The 18131-nt window shown below is 37.8% G+C and overlaps 1 protein-coding gene across 2 annotated transcripts in view; it reads left to right on the top strand.

Moving 5' to 3' along the window:
* LOC122806578 (autophagy-related protein 16-1-like) overlaps positions 1–14062 on the top strand; it is a 291263-nt gene extending 277201 nt beyond the window's left edge. For both annotated transcript variants that reach the window (XM_044077117.1, XM_044077118.1), the window contains exons 10-11: positions 12796–12881; positions 13815–14062. In XM_044077117.1, coding sequence (XP_043933052.1) covers positions 12796–12881; positions 13815–13922 — 194 coding nt within the window. In that variant the 3' untranslated portion in view covers positions 13923–14062. The remainder of the gene's footprint in view (positions 1–12795; positions 12882–13814) is intronic.
* Positions 14063–18131: the final 4069 nt, after the last annotated feature.

Raw genomic sequence — 18131 nt, 5'->3', positions numbered from 1 at the left:
TCCTTCAGAATGCTTGCAGGTTGGGGAGCAGAGTTGTCCTCATTGCCCCATTCTGGCTTCGCCAAGTCTGGTTTCCATCCCTATGGTCTCACACAGTAGTTCCACCCTGGACTCTGGATCTGGTCCCTTATTTCACATCTCTTGGGGATGCCTCATCCAGATCTGGTCAGTCTGAATCTCACTGCTTGGCTGCTCCAGTTCCCATGATCATTAGGACTTCTGATTTGTCTTCCCCAGTTAAGGATATTCTGGTTGCGGCTTACAAGTCCTCAACCAGGAAAGTCTATTGTAGTAAATGGAAACATTTCTCGGTTTGGGCTTCTCAACATGCCTTTGATCCCTTTACTGTTCCAGTTTCTGCAATTTTGGATTTTTTCATCAGGGGGCTAGTTCGTGTACTGTAAAAGTTCAGCTGTCTATTTAGTTCATCTACTGTAAAAGTTCAGCTGTCTATTTCCAACTTTCATGTGGGGGGAATATCAATTCCTTGGCTTCGTCCAAACTTTGCAAAACCTTTCTTAAGGGTACTTTTCTGCTCCATCCTCCAGTGAAGGAGGTGGGGCCTTACTTTGGTGCTTCAGGCTTTAGTCTCACCTTCTTTTGAACCTGCATCTTCAATTGAATTACAGTTCCTGTCCTGGAAGGCTGCTTTTTTAGTACCCATTACCTCTGCCAGGAGGGTGTTGGAACTTCAGGCCCTCTCTATGAAAGTTCCTTACATGATTTTCCACAAGGATAGGATATCCTTGCGTACTAATCCCTCCTTTTTGCCAAAGGTAGCATCAGTAGCAAACATAAACCAAACCATCAATCTTCCAGTTTTCTTCTCGAACTTTCAAAACAAAGGGGGAATATAAGTTACACTTGGATGTGCATAGGCAACTATGATTCTACTTGCACAGGACAAAATCCTTTAGGAAATCTGATCAATTATTTGTCCCTTACACTAAGCCCTTTTTAAGGCAAACCAATTTTGAAAGTTACAATTGCTCGGTGGATCTCCCAATGCATTATCCAAGCTTATTTAGCCACAGGGCTTTCTCCACCAAATCCTGTAAAAGCGCATTCTACCAGGTCTATGGCTACTTCGGTGGCTTTCTGGTCTAGGTTCTCTTTGGATGATATTTGTTCTGCCGCCATGTGGTCCTTATCTCATACCTTCATTTCCCACTACAAATTGGACATTATTTCCAGAGATAGGGCTTCTTTTGGCTCTGCCATGCTCTGGAATATCCTTCCATGAGTGCCTCCCAGGTGCAAAGTAGCTGGGGACTCTGTCCCTAAGGTTGAAGACCAAATGAAGTAAACTACTTCAGATAAAGAAGTTATGTACTCATCATAACATTCCATCTGAGTAATTGTATTTCATTTGTTTTCAACCACCCCCCTTCCTTTCCCCTGCCTTGTCACTATTGTCCTGACCATATATAAGGTGGAAATAAACATCACACAAGAGTTCCTTATGTTACTTGGCTTAGGAATCTAGGGCAGTAGATAGTGGTAAGGCATAGTTGGGTCAGCTATATGTTTTGTGATGAGCAGCAAACTCGATCTGAAGAGAGGAAGTAGACTGGGCATTATGGGTAAGGGGAGGAGTTGAGAGTTCGGATCAGAGATGCTAGCTATGCAGCCATGTTGGATCCATTTATGGATCTGAAGCCCTAAAGTTGAAGAAAAATGAAGTACAACTACTCAGATGGAATGTTATGGTGAGTACATAACTTCTTGTTTTGCCCAATTGGACTTTCTAAGTCACCAAAGACAAATAAATATATCAGAGTGTGACTGCTTGGTGTTGTGCCAAAGTTATATCACTTGAGAAGTATGGATCTGAAGTATGTAAATGTTAGCTAACCTGCAGAAGAAATTATTTTTTGTGGAACCTAGATACAATGGGTTGAGATCAATAAAAGGAGGGGGGCATCAGTGAGGCATTCCAAGGTTGAATTGGATTTTATAAAAATATCACTCCTGAGAGAGGTTATTCGTATGTTGATATATTTTATTTATTTGACACTCTTGTTAAGAGGATCAAATGGACATTACTTGACTGAATCTCATCCTTCAAAAAAAATGAGTATTTTGTAAATATTATACTTTAAGGGAGGGATTAATAGCTAGTATTTTGTGGCTAATGCTACCTATTAATGAGCCCTGAATTACCCACTTTTTTGTTGAAATCTTGTGAAATATTGAAATTTTGTAATTAATAGAATTAATTTATTCAGAGGAAATTTGGTGCTACCATTCAGCATTCAGATAACCTGTTCCTTGCTGTAAACCAGCAGGAGGCTGATATCCAGATGTTTGCCAGTAATAAATTTGTCTGATGAAGCACATTGGTAATAAATAAATCCAAATAACATTTGGATTACAGTTTGTTGGATAACTCTACCAGCATATATTCCATGCCTATGGGGTAGGATCCATATCCAAGTGGGTCCAGATCAAGGACTCTGCTGTAGTATACTTTGTACTAGAGGGGTAGACAAAATGCCATGTCATATAGTGCATTAGCAAAGAATAATTCATAAAGTGCAAGCTTTTTGCTACATAATCATTTTCCCCATGTGGATTTAGATTGGAATATTGCCATTGCTTGAAGTTCATTCAGTTGAGTTGCAACCTTTGGCCAATTTATCAAACAAAAAGCACAATTCAGTGAAAGATTTCACTTTATGGGAAGATTTCATCTCATCCCTGAAGTACAGCATTCCCAAAATTATTGCAACATTGCCAGAGAGATATACTCCCTACATATTGAAATATAAAAGGTTGATCATGATTGCAGTCATTTTTGTATACACAAATGCATTCTTAGAAACATCCATACACACTGTAAAGTACTCACACACACTTGACATATGCACACACTTAGAAACATCCATACATGCTGAACTGTACTCACACACACACTGACACATGCACACACTCTTAGAAACATCCATACACAGTGTACTGTAGTCACACACACTGACACATGCACACACTCTTAGAAACATTCATACATGCTGTACCATACTTACACACAGTGACACTTGCTCTCACACTTAGAAACATCTGTACTCACTGTACTGTACTCACACACAGTGACACATGCACACACACTTAGAAACATCAGTATATGCTGTACTCTACTCAGACACAGTGACACACATGCACACACTCTTAGAAATATCCATACACACCGTACTCTAGACACACACACACACACACACACACACACACACGCACACATTTTCTGTCTGTCTTTCTCTCTCAGATTCTCAGATATGCATATTCTGTACTGTCTGCCCACTGCATTCATTCACTGGCCATGCCTGTAATAGAATCATATTCTACTTCCTTTTATTTGTTTTTTGCCTGCTACTTACCCTTTTATATGCCCTGAATATCCCATCTCGTATCTAGATTATCTATAAAACGGACAAGCTGCCAGATTCCCACTGACTCCCTTCTTATCTCCTAAGCTTCAGTACACTGCTTTGCAGTTGTTCAGTCTGTCAGCAGTTTATCTGAAGTGATGAGGACCTTTTGAATTTTTCTGTTCTGTTGTTCTCCTTTTCTTTTCACTGTAGTAGCCACCCTCCTACCCACATCTGCATGGCATAGTTATACCAACACTGCCTCTTCCTCCAGTGTACTGGAATCTGATATGCAGAAACCTGTCTCCCCCTTCATCTTCCTTCATGTACTAGGTGTATCCTAGTCATCAGTATCTACAATACGAATTTAAGAAAACATAAACATTTAGCCTTCCCTTTTTTAGATTATTGCAGCCAAATCACACCAAGCGACCCAAAAGAGTTCAAGTGAGTGCGGTCATTCAGCAGCAACAGAGTCCAAATCAATAAGAGTCTCTGTGCTCTTGCTGTAGTGATGTGGGCATACTGAATTAAATACATTTGACATTTGGTATGGGGGGGGGGTTATTGCACAGTCTCTAGGAGGACTGAAACATCTCCCAGATCACAAAGAATAACAGTATTGATTCTAGGCTGTCTGAGCCTTTTTTTTTGGAATAGGAGTTGATGATGATGGAGGCTGGTAAAATATAATACAAGGAAAAGGCATTCTTTTGGGCATAAAGCTGAATACCTTAGATTTTCGAATAAGAAGTATTGAAGAATGCCAAATTAGAAACTTTTGGTCATGGTAGCAACAACAGGCTTATATGTTTAAACAACTGTGACAGTTTTCAAATTCATTTTTTTAAAGAGCAACTAGAATACAACAACTGTATAGATTGAATACAACAACTGCATTTCTTTCAATATTGTAGGCAATATGCTTTTTGAAAGCTTTATAGTTGCAGATGTACTACCTCAGGAAGTGTGGATTTTTTACTACTGCTTTTCTACAGATAATTTAATTTGATAATTTAAAAAATATGCAACAAAAGTACTAAGCACAACACATCTCAAAGCATTGTATATAGTTTGCATAATTTTAGATGTGAATGTAACCCATCATTTTTTTTTCTCAGACTGAACATATATTCATCTCAAAAAGGCTTAGAAGAGAAAGATATGCATGTGTAAGCAATACAAAAGCATTGCAACTAGTATTACATTGTGCACTGGTGAGGAGATGCTTTTTGTTTGCCTGCCTTGCAATCGGAAAACTGACCAGTGTATAAGCAGTACTGGGGATGTAGCATCCCGGTCTGTTTCATCCACTAGAGGATGATGTATTGTAACCAAGTCAAGGCTTGCTTAAACTTACCAAGATGAGTGTATTTAGTGCCATTGTATTTGTGCAACCTGTCTCAGACTGACAGTGAGCCACACCTGTTTAATACTGATGCCAAACCCACACTATGCTGTATTACAACTGATTAATGCACTGAACAGCAGCAGAGGTTTAAATGCAGAGTTCATGATGAAGCCTGTTATTTTTACACTTTATTAACAAAGAGAAGGCCTCACTGACTCACTTTTAAAGCTGTGTGTATAAATCTGAAACAGAATCAGTCCTGATTGCTGCTGTCAGAATTTGTTGCAGGATTAAGTTTCAATACAAAGTTAAGATTTATCTGCACCTTAAACCTTTTTTCTCTGCCTTGATCCATCTGGAGACATTTATGACCCTGTTTCTAGTTCATGTCTCAAGCTTGTTGTTCAATGAGGACATTAATTGTAAATTACTGTTTCAGGCACTATTTGTAATTTTAAAGTAAAGCAGAACAGGCCAATACAAGGGGTAATTAATTCTATAAGTAAGTATTTTAGCAAAAGTCAGAAACTAATTAAGAAGGATCCATTTTAGTGCATTGTTAAAGTACTGGTTCTTTCTTGAGGAGGGGAGGATTCCTTCATCTGTTCTAAAAACTTCTGTGTACTATGGTACCTTGATAAGATACCTGACCTGTGAATGAGTTTTTGCGTTGCTAAACTTCTGCTTCCATTCTACATCCATCACTGCCTCTCTTCTTGTACATGGGAGTAGTCCCATCTCACCTACATATAAGTATTTTCTTCTTAGTGGTGCATACATTTACATCAGCTAAACGATACACTGTTGTTAGCGTTACCCACTGCTTTATCACACTGAGTCACAGCCTTTTCCTCCTCTTAGCTGTTCTTTCAGATGTTTAGCTAGAACAGTACTTTCTAAACACAATAACTAACTCCACAACCTGTTCAGTCACTATCTCCATCAAGGGGACAACAGCCAATGCCATCTGGGCTTGAAATCCATTGGGGTTTTCCCTCATAGGTTTGAATCTTGTCAATTATGAGGGTATATTTGGGATTGGGATTGGGATTAGCGTAATGGTTAAGGTTATTACATCACAAATACAAAGTACAGGGTTTGATTTTGACTTCTGAGTGGGAAGGGATTGTCATAATCGTTAGTGTTTAACTCAGAGACACAAGGTACAGGGTTTGGTTTTAACCATGGGAAGCATGGCTGGGCTTAAAAAGGTACCCTGGAGTTGTTAGCCTAGTAATTACTTATGAATGTGTACCCACACATGCTTTACTTGTCACCTCAGTTTTCACCTAGTGCCCTGAATGCACACCTTGTTACACTTGTTTAAAAGTAAGCTAAATCTGAACATGGAGTTAAAGAATAAATAAAGTCCTCTTACTAAATATAGTTAACAAAATCCCACTTCATGGCTACCCCATGATATGAGAAAGTCTATTCATTATTTAAAAAAAAAACAGCATGGGACTCCTTTAAAATACTTACATCATATACTTGCTGGATAGAATTTTCCAATGCTCTGAATAAAGGCAAAAAAAATCATTGATTATGTTAAAAGTTACCTGCTTTAAAACATGTCACACCAGGCTCCTTAATAAAGCAGTGGGATTTTACAGGAAATTAATAATAATAAAAAGATCTAAGGCCCCTTTGATACTTCAAACAGACCACAAAGGTCACACAGTATCAGATGTGATCACTGTATTCAAACTGTTTGCTAAACAGTTTATTTGGCTCATTTGCAGAAAATACAGTTCCTCAACTTGAATTTCTTCAAATGGTTTCAGCATCACTTTTTTTCTTTCCAAAAAACTTCAAGAAGTAACTGGTCAAAGAAATTGCCCAGTTATGGATCTGCGAGCTCAGATGATCTCACCCCCTTAACTCTGTAAAGTCAATGATATTTTTATAACCAAGTCCCTTCAGTATATGTGCCTATCATTGACCTCTGAAACCTTCACTTTTGACAGGTATTGTCAGTAATGCATCTGCTCAAACGAGGGAATTCCTCTTTCTTAATTCAAGTCATCATATATCTTTCCATACTGTTAGAAATTGTAGGAAAAAATGATGTCATAAATTGTTAGGTTTATAAGTAGCTACTAGGTATGCAGTCCTGGGGACTTTTAAGGTGAAGAGCCCAAATTCCCAATTGTCCCTAACCACTATCTGGTTAAGTGACTCGTTCAAGGTCACACAGTAGACAAATGAAGGTGGAAAGATTCAAACTCTGTACCCTTGGCACAGGAAGCAGCTCCTTAACAAGTCAGAGCTTTAGTCCTCTGCAGTAGCTGCCAGACTTTTCTATATCTTCTCATAGCAACTCTTAATGATTTTAATTTCCACCATCATGGCTTCAAAGTGGGATTAAAGAAAATAATCAAAGGCTCTGCAATGATAGGATATATCAGAAGAGGACAGTTTTGTTTCAAATATACACAGAATCTTTCCAACAAAAGTCCAGAGTGAAATGAAAGTTGGCTGATAAAGTTTAAAGATCCCAGGGACTGAAGCTGGGACAAGCAAGCTAGGAAACGGACTGCAGAGAGAATGCAAAATATGCGTGCCACAAATTTGAGAACAGAGCAGTGCTGTGGGGAGGACAGACAGAAACTAAAACTGTTGTGCACGTAAGATGAGGCCTCTGTTTGTGTCCTGTCTGTTCCCTTACCTTCCAGCCAAATTCTTCTGTTTCTGCATGAGGCAATCAGTGTGTTAAGGAAGAAGCTTCTGTTTGCAACAATACATTATGGAAGAGTTTGCAAAACTTCACCAGTTTCTTCTCCATGACAAGGAAGAGAAACTTATTCAAAACACGAAATGGAAGAAGTGGGAATTCTGAGTGAGATGGAAGCAGACTTTGACTACATTAGAAGTAATATTATGACCACCCATATTACAAATGTTGTCTTCCAAAGTGGATGAAGAAATCAGTGAGTGCATTAAACGTAATGTTATGGCCACTCAAGCAACCGTGCCAGATAAGTCAGAACTTAGAAAACTTGAAACTACTTGTTTTCTAACAGTAGCACTAACATTTGAGGATGTTGCTGTCACTTTCTCAGAAGAAGAGTAGAAATTTTCAAGAGAACAAGACAAGGCACTTCATAAAGAGGTGATAATACAAAACTGTGAAAACATGGTTTCAGTTGGATATAAAGTCTCCCCGTAGAAACTGGTGCAGCTGCTTAAAACAGATTATGACGAAATGGCAAAGGAGGAAATAGATTGCAAGAATGCCATGGATCAAAAGGTTAACCTTTTAGACAAATTCAACAGTATAGAAACAGAGAGTCTGGTGTGAGTTGCAGTCAGAAACTGTCACTTGGAACATCACTGTTGCATAATCTTAAAGACAACTTGCAGCACAGTGTACAACATGTGAAGGACACTGATAGGGCTTATCTTGTATGTGAACCACAACTTCTGTCAGAATGTACGTATAGGGAGAGCTCTGAATTTGGCACAAGCTTGGCTGTACTGCAACATACAGGGAGAGCCCTGAATGTGGCACAAGCTTGGCTGTACAGCAAAGTCCAGTCATACAGCAGAAATCTTGATTACATTTGAATCCAAGACAGGAATGGGATATAAAAGAACTTGGGTGGAAGGAACTGTGTAAATATTTGGGAACTGATGAAGGATCAACAACAAAACATGAACACATGCAAACAAAACTTAGAAATATTTTAGAAAACTAAACTTAATACCCAAAACAGCCTTGATATCTATGAACAGAGTCCAGTTTGCTCTTCCTGAGCTGTCTTACAGTTTTGGGGTGACCCACTGGCCTCAAAAGGTATTGGATCAGTTGGAGAGGAAAACAGGAAAAATGCTTCATGCTTATCAAATGATTTATAAAATCAGTTTATACCAAGAATATATTATTTATTTATTTTGTTTAACAGGAAAGTCTGACTTGGAGCAAAGCCAATTTTCAGCGGATGCCCAGGGTGAAAGGCTCTAGATACGTGTCTTTGTAATATATATATATATATACATTTCTCCATTCTGAAGGAGGTAGGGGCCTCCTCGAAATTGATTACATGTATAGATCAACAGTCGTAGGACTGCATATGTATTTGCTGACTTCACAAGATCTAAACACAGAGAAAGTTTTAAAACATGAGGAAAACAAGTATAAGATGATGTCCCTGCTTAGTTTAACAGAAGCATGTTAGTGTCAAGCAAGAATGGAAATGAAACTAGAAGTAGATGAAAATCAGGCAACAACTGAGTGTGCCAAATAACAAAAGAAAGAATATAAGGTGAAGGATCAGATGAAAAGGCAAGAAATGTAGAAAAGCCACAAATACAGCTGCAAGTACAGAAACTTCCTGGAACAACCTCATGTCAGTCAGGATCTGAGTCAGGAATGGTTAAGGAGAGGTGAATTTAAACTAAAAGATGACCGGTTAAGAGACTGTGTAGACTGTTTACCAAATCCATTGAACATGGAGAAACCAACAAATGCAGGTTTTGTAAATCAGAGTTGGAAACTGTCACACATCTTTTTGCTTTGTGTGATACACTAGTGGCAGAAGGCCTGTATACTGAAAGGCATAGTAATGTGGCAAGACTGTTGCACTGGGGATTATGCAAATATTGCAGTACTGAAGAAGCATTCAAAACACAAGTCACAAGGCATTATAGGGAATGATGAAGTTTATACATGGGATTACCCATTTCCAGCAGTTCAGAAATAGATGTGCAGGAAAAACAGCTATATTAGTCCATGAAAAGAAGACAAAAGCAACATCGATCACTGAAATTGTTACACCCGGCAATTACAGTGTATTATGTACTGAGAGACGCAAAGTCATAAAAATACCAGGATTTGTAGGCAGAAATGAGGGCAATGTGGAAGGAGGCTACCCAGACACTTCCAATAGTAGGAGCAATGGGTCTCATGAAAAAAAAAATTACAGTTGTACTTGGATATATTACCAATACATGTAACTCCAAATGAATTGCAGAAGCATCATTACTGGGCACATTGCTGGTGCTGCGAAGAGTACTATTGGCTAACATCAAATACTGAAACAATGCTAATTTCTTGAACTTTAATCATACATTGACTTTGGAACGGGGTCCATTCCCATCACAATATTAGAAACCTAAAAGAATTGGAGAAATTAAACTGGGAAGCATTGCTTTAAATGGTGCACTTTACTTCATTAACCATATTCTCAATGGTATCGTATAGAGCAAAGCTGCTTTGATCCAATTCAACACCTTTCTGCTGTATGAATCATCACATTTTTTGCTGTCATTCAGATAGCGTCAGTGTAAAAACACCTCTGTCATTGTTCCTTCCCCATTAAAATAGGGAATAACCACTGCAGTTTTTAGCAGGTTAGCCTGTGAGTCACCCCAGGGTGCTGTTCTGACCCCTTGCTATTCAGTACGTTTATCACTTTCAGGATCACAGAGACATTTCAGCATTACTTTTTAATGATAATGTGACAGTTTGGCCTTTTAATTCACCCTGCTTTTGCATTAACAGTACCCTTGAAGATTACCTTAAGGCAGTGTAGTATTTCTTTAGCTTTAACAAAACTGTCAAGAAAACTTTAACACGTATCACAGATGAAGTAGAAGTGGTCTTTTTGCTAAGTGCCACTATGCTTCACATTTTGCATCTAGTTTGAGACTGTTTGTGGTACTGCAGATATATGCATATTCCAGTGTTTGCTGAAGCTGTTTAGTATAAATGGATGAACAGATTACAGTGCCCAGCATTCAGTCATTAGCAAACTTGGTCACCCACACTTCAGGGTTATTGGCTTGGATGTCTGCAGAACAATTGCCAAACAGGGGTGCACCCAGCATTGATCCAGATGATACCCTACTAGTTACAGATTTGCATTCAGAGAAGGTGCTAGCTGGTTAGCTAATGTGTGATCCAGCAGGTATCCTTAGGAGTTTTCTTTAAATTTGTCTAATTTTTCAAAAATAACAAGCATGGGTGATTCTGTCAAAGGCCTTGGCCAAGTTGTAATGAGCAGAATGCTCAGTGTGACCACTGTTGTAACCTTTCAGGGAAGCTCTCTGTGTTCAGGTATCAGGATCTACCCTTCACTAAACCATACAGATTAATGTGTAGATCCAGTAAGTTGCCTATGTCTTCAGAAATTAGTTCTGTTGATTTGCATATAAGGCAGGTGAGGCTGACGGGCTTGTAATTACTCAGGGTTGTAAAGGGGCCACCCTTATGTAGAGTAATCACAGTGTTTTTTTCTCTAGGCATCAGCTACAAACTGTTTAATTAGTCTGAAGCTGAACAGTTTAAGTAGAGCCTCAGATAGTGCATTTTTGACACTGATGAGAATGCTGCCTGACATGTTGTCTGGTCTGATAGGAACATCATCTTTAGCCTTTGGCATGGATTCTAAGACTTTTTCTAAGGTGATTGCAGGGGAAACTAAATTTTCAGTGATGGTGGGTGCAGCAGCATGGGTAGCTGGGGTAAATTTAGCAGTAAATTTATTTGCTGATAATATTGTCTTATTTTGGAATTGGATGTGTGATATTATTATGGATGAGCTCATTGCATTGCTGACTTTCCTGACATAACTGAAAAAGGATTTGTAGTTTCTTTTGGTATCAGTGTTGGCCTTATGCCCGTATTCTACTTAATATTATCTAATTGTGCTTTTAAGTTGCTTGATGACGTGTCATTGTAGTCTGGAAGTAGTGGGATGGGGATTTCGTACAACTCTTCATCATTGCCTTCTTGTGTTATACGGTTTATTAATAGCAGAGTTCCAGCAGAGAGGTTTATTCCTGAATTTACCACTATATGTAGAGCAAACAGATACTGGCATTTCCGTGCAGTTGTTTAGGTGCTGGTAGAAGTCAAAGGTGAACGTGGATTTGTGGGAGATTGTTGGAGATTTTTTTATAGGTCTTCTATAAGCTGAAGTAGGTTTGTATACCGAGTCTCTAATGAAGATCTGATTTGATGGTTGGGTAATACCATTTAGGCTAACAGGAAAAGATGACTAATTTGTACTCAGATTTACTCAAAGATAAGGAGGTGTATGGGGGGGGTACAGGCAAGGGCCTAGTGTGGTAAGGACTAGATCAAGGATATTATAGGCTCCAAGGCTTCTTTTTTTATTTGCTCCAGTGCATTTCTGTTAATGAAGTATAGGAAATGCTGAGCATATCTATTTTTAGAGCTGTAAGTGTGCCAATTAGTGTCTGAGAAATTGTCCCCTAGCAAGGAGGTATTTGGTTTGATATTACTCCCTCAATTGTGTTAAAGTAATTTCCAAGATTTTTGGCAAATATTGATGGGGTTGTTCAACTAGCAATGAATTAAGGGTACTTGGATCTCTAGAAGTTCCTAGTTGGGGTCATGGGTATTTTGATGTGAGGTGTTAGTGTTTTCAAGAAATGTATATATTTCCTTTCAGTTGACAAAGGTCCTGTGTATGTAATAGGTGCAAACCCCAGTATACAGGGAGCACTGTCGTTATACTGAAACCAAGCATCCGTTACAGCACAACACCAAGGTAACTGAAGACACCTAAAGTAGTTCATGCATTTGTGCTAGAATATTTTTACTTTTTTGTTTTTTTTTAATCTTAACTGGATATGTTTAGCAGTATGAATGTCATTTACCCACTGTAGTCTTCTGTATTAGTTAAACTATTAGTTAACTGCAATAGTTCAGTAAATAAGAGACTAAGACCCTATAGGATTGTGTTAGGGGCTAGTGTAGTGTATGAAATCAGTCTAAGGGGGGTTTGTAAAAATCTGCAATATCTTTGCTAAAAGATTAAATACATGTTAGGAGCATGTAGTTCCATCTAGCATATTTGTTTTGTTGTGTAACTTTCATTTTAGAATGGCACTTTGCAAGCCATTGCATGAAGTAAATGTAAATTGTAGTAAACACACTGGTGATGAGCAAATGCTTGAAAAGGAATAAAGAAACAGTACAAATGCTACCGTATACTCCACATTACATATGAATGGCATTTTATTATACAAATATGAAGAGGTATAGGGTTAAAATGGTAACTGTGGGGGCATAAAAATGTCTGTAACATCTCCATATCTCCTTTCACACAGAGAATAAGGAGGACACACTGAATATGGACGCTGACACTGAACTTAAAGACCATGAACAAGGGAGAATTGGGAGTTCTCAGATTTTGGTGAGTATGGACAGTGTTGTTACACTAATGACTTATTTGGTGAAGTGTATTCAAAAGAATTTTGTTGCGCATAGAAAGGCCCTAGCATTTATTTGGGGGTGCAAGACTGGTTATAAAGAAACACCCTTTAATGTACTATCTTGATTCTGACTGTGTTCAACTAATAGCTCTCCGAAAGAAAATCTCAAGACAGTGTGTACAGTATGTGACTGTAACTTTCATGGGAGGGGTATATACCAGCAATGTTTGTATAACGTTATTCTCTTGGAAAGGCATGAAACCTATAAATGAATACACTGATAACCTATGGCATGATATGGTTTTATAATTTATGAAAAATAAATGAAAATAGTAAAGATTTGTTAGAAACTAGTACAGTTCCAGACTGCATGACGAGATGGAAAACAAGATACTGCTTCCACCTAGAAGCTGGTAGAGGAGAGACGACTGTCTGAAATCATAGCTGCTGTATCAAGTGTGGAAAACAATACCAAAGTGCAATTTGGGATGTGTTACTGAACAGAAGTAAACTACATTCTCAGAAGGAAGCAAGTAATACATACTTCAGTGCTGTGTGACACCCCATTTGTTTGAAAAAAAAAAAAAAAACCTGTAAAATCAAAAAATCTATCAGAGGGTGCCTGCTTTATAGCTTGCTGTGAATCAGATTATATATATATATATATATATATATATATATATATATATATACACACACACACACACACACACACACACACACACACACACACACACACACACACACACACACACACACACACACACACACACTCCATTTTTTTTCTTTAATGCTTTTGTTTCAGTTGAGTGACTTTAGTTTGAAAAGCATAACACAAACCAACACATGCATAGCTCATCACCTGTTTATCTATTTCTTGTTAGTGATATTTGTAAATGTTTTCTATTTTGTAGCACTACGACCACACTAAGGGCATCGTCACAATTGGTGGCGTCTTCCCTGCACTTCTGCAGCAAGAAACCATTGAAGAAAATAGAGGTGTAACTGAAGACAATAGTTGAAGACTGTAACATTTCTGAAATTGTTTAACTTCTAAATCAAATCAAGACACTACTTGACTGATTTGCACAATTTTTAAATCAAGTTTTTAAATAAATACATGTAAGTTGTGTTATAATAAACTTTTTTTTTATTTTTACAAGTTAACTTTCTTCTTTTGAAATGGTAAAATATACAAAAAAATAACTTGGTTTCTTGTACTTTCTGTAACTTGTAACTATAAAATGTAAATTTGTCCTGCGTTTTTTTACTGTCATACACTCATAAATCACATAAAATTGTGCAACACTCAGAAATAGCATTCAAAAAATAGTTACTCCTGTAAGAATGACACAGCAGTTGCACTCAACACATCACTAATGCAAGTCGGATGTAATCAGACAACAGTAACACAGGTCTCACACGTGTGATAGAAATGGTCATGCAGTCAGCAGTCACACATTGTACACAGCAAACAAGCAACAGTCAGACACAGAAGTCACACACATAAGTAACACAGCAATCACACAGACACGCACACCTTCTCTGCAACAGCCAGACATAGTAGTTTGTCACATGCACAACAGTTAGACACACAAGTCTCACACTGAAACAACTGTCATACATAATATTCACACACACAGAAAACAGTCAAGTCTATCATGATACTGTCAGACACAGCAACCACAAACACAAGTCACATGCATAACAGTCACAATTACAAAATCATACAGCAACAATAGTTACGCACAACAAACATAAGTCACAACTGTCTCAAACAGCAGACATGCATCAGTCAGACAAAATGGACACAACCGTCACACACTTATTAACCACAAAAAATGGACACAACCATCACACACTTATTAACCACAAAACAGTCACATAACAACCTCGCACCATTATGCCCACAGCTGTCAGAAGTAGTGTGTGCACAGATAAGAGAGAAACACAGCAGTCATACCACATACAACAGAGCAATCAGAAAATGGTTACTCACATGAGCCACACACAAGTTACCCAAAACAGCCACTCACACAACAGTCACACACTGATAATAGTTATGGAAGAATCAGACAAAACAATGACGCACAAGTCAAACACACCAGTCACAGGCAGCAGTCATATAGTTATACAAAAGTCACAAGTCTTAGTCTCAGACACACAGAGTAACTATAGTATAAATGATCTAATATGCTCTAAGGAGGAAGACAATGTGAGTGGGAAAACTCTCTGATAAATGGAAGATCTTTTATGATTTTATGGATTTCTTAGTTATCAAGTTTATTCCACTTGAAACTATGATAGTTAGCAGTAATGGCAAAATGCATCCTTCTCTCACATGGTGGACTCATTCCATCCATAGCTGTTATAATAAGTAAAAAGCACCATTGGTGAATGGCCAGAAAGTTTATATCGCTAGAATACAAACAAAAACTTAAAAATGTGACTCGGACCTTGGAATAAAATATGTTAAAAAAAAAAAAAAGCATGTAAGTTATAAAATAAGATTAACTGATCACACAAGAAGCATTTATAAAGCATTTTAAGCAAGTGTGCAAGGTTAAAAGTGAATAATCAGGAAATATTGAATTCTATATGAAAAACACCATGATGGTGGAATATCTTAGTGTAGCCATTTCCCCTCTGTAAATACTTCTTTCACTGATCTACAACATAAAGCAAAAGCATAAGCGTTCTTCACTAAAAGAATACAGGGCATAAGTAATATGTCCTATGTAGACTGCCTCAAGGCCCAATCACTGTATTCTGTCTCCTACAGGACTTTGAAGGGAGATCTATGCCTGGCATACATGGAATTGTCAGACCCCACTCTGATGGATCTCCTGCATATCCACAAAACAAACAACACCAGAATTACCCATACTAAAGACTTTATACCTTGCCTGTGATATAAATCGGTCCTGCTGGATAGATAGGTATGTATCCCAGAGACTACCCGATCTATGGATCAGTCTCCCCATCCATGTGAAGCAGAGTTCCTCCCTAATCCAATTCAAGTGCAACTTGGACAATTGGATGGGAAACCAGAAATTCATCCCTGGTTTGGCACCTATGCCTCTGATGCAAACAGGTAACTTGTAAATGGTTCATCTTCCAGGCCCATGCTTACACATATCAAAGGTATCGGAACTCGTCAGAGATTTGGGATGCATGGCTAGGCTTAAAAAGGCCCTTGTGATCGTTAGCACGTATGAACCTATAAAAATGCAGTTAAAATATCGCTGATAGACCTTTTTGCTGCCCTGGAATTTTGGTCGAAACAGTTAACATGACAGTCAAAGCCATCGAATTTAATGTTGCACCAGGTCCAAATTAATATAACATGTACTTTCTGTCTAAAGCCTTACTAGAGATGATGAGGTGTTTAGCTAATACCTTTATTTATTTTTTTTAAACACCTTCATCACTGGCTATGTACCTGATGTCTAAAAAAAGTGTTACAATACTGCTGCAAGCTATTGTCCAGTCTGACAGGCACTGTTAGCAATGATTATAAGAGAACTTTTCCCCTCCTAATTCCTGTAATGTGAGGCACTTTGATACTATGTAGCATGTATCATTGTAGGAAGCTTGTATCAAAGTAATCTCACCAAGTTCTATTCCAATGTGATGGACATCTTTGAGAGCAGCCACTTGGGAGTATTCGTGATGTGATGGAAAGATTGAAAATTAACAACTTTATTACTGTGTGGGTCTTGAACTGGTTATGTGGAATAAGCTCTACAGTTAGAATAACAGACAAATACTTAGATGAAACAGCTGTGAATGTCTGAGTGCCTCAAAGTTCTGCTTTACATTCTTTTCTATTTAGTTTATTCATATAGAACATTTTTAATACCAGCAGAAATGATCGAATAGTCATACAATCACTTCTGCCAGGTTTACTTTGTGGGAGCTTTCAGAACAGTGGGGAGGGGGAATTTGCCCTTCCTACACTGCTGTGTAGTCATGGAGTTGGTGTACATAATTAGTAGGCGGTATAGGGTGTGGATGGGGCTTGCCCCCTTGCAAAACACATGAGTTGTGCTTTTTGTTGCTTTTTTTTTTCATTGTTTTGACTTTGTCCTTTAGGATCAATATTTTGGTGTTCGCTTTTGTGGTACCTCAGTGTTACAAAATACATCTGTCTGAAAATATATGGATGAGTGAATATGTTGATGATATTCAGACTGGGTCAAATGTCAGGAATATCAAAGAAGACCGTATTCTGCAAAAGTAGATAAATGTAAGTGGTCAGTCTACAAATGAGTAGCGTATAAATCCAGCAAATGTATTCTGACACATTTTGGAAAAACTAAGCACAGTTATCCATATGCAATAAATTCAGAAATTGTTGAAGTTATGTTGTCTATCTAGGGCCTAGGTATGACTATGGATGAAAAATTAAATTACAGAAATCATGTTACTGGTGTTTTTGCAGATTGTAATATTATAAAGGATGTCTTAAGAAAAATTAGTATTAGGACCAGTAGGGTAATGATTTTGACCATGCATTAATTATTCTGGGGTTGTTAGTATATTCTCCAAGTCTAGCATATAGGAATTGCAGAGGATTTAGAGAATATTTACAAGATAAATATATGACATTCAAAGGATGGAATGTAAGGATTCACTAAAGGCACTGAAATTATATAATGTTTCATATAGATTAATTGTAGGGACATATGTTAGTAAACATATGTCTGAATGATGAAATACAGGCATCACTTTATGGCAAAAAAAATCGGATCACAATGCAAATACCAGAAATTTTAATATTTTGGTTAAGTTGCAAACTTCATCATCATTACTAAAGATCATTTTTGGTTCACAAATTTGGTAGAATCTGGAATTCTTCGGCATTCCATATTAGATCTTCTCATCCTCTTGCTACTTTCAAGAATTAATTGGATAACTGGGCTGAGGAAACAGTTTATAAGGCAAGGTATTATGGTGGCATATCCCAGGTAGCTTAATATAAGGCTTTGATTTGCCATTTATAATACATTGACCATTGAACATAATACTCACATGCACACAGTCTCACGCAACTTTAACTCTCAAAACAGTCATCCAACAGTTAAACGCAAGTCACACATAATAGTCATGCAGTCACACCTAAGCAATTAATGTCATAAGTTACAACTGTCATGTGCAAAACAGCCACCTAGTCTTAACTTTTACATTGGTCACACCACAGTCACACAACATCAACAATTACTTGCAAA

The sequence above is a fragment of the Protopterus annectens genome, chromosome 7.part0, assembly GCF_019279795.1.
Source record: "Protopterus annectens isolate FY-2018-M chromosome 7.part0, PAN1.0, whole genome shotgun sequence".
NCBI lineage: Eukaryota > Metazoa > Chordata > Ceratodontiformes > Protopteridae > Protopterus > Protopterus annectens.
Note: the sequence above shows the minus strand (reverse complement) of the source record. Positions and strands in the feature narration are given on the sequence as shown.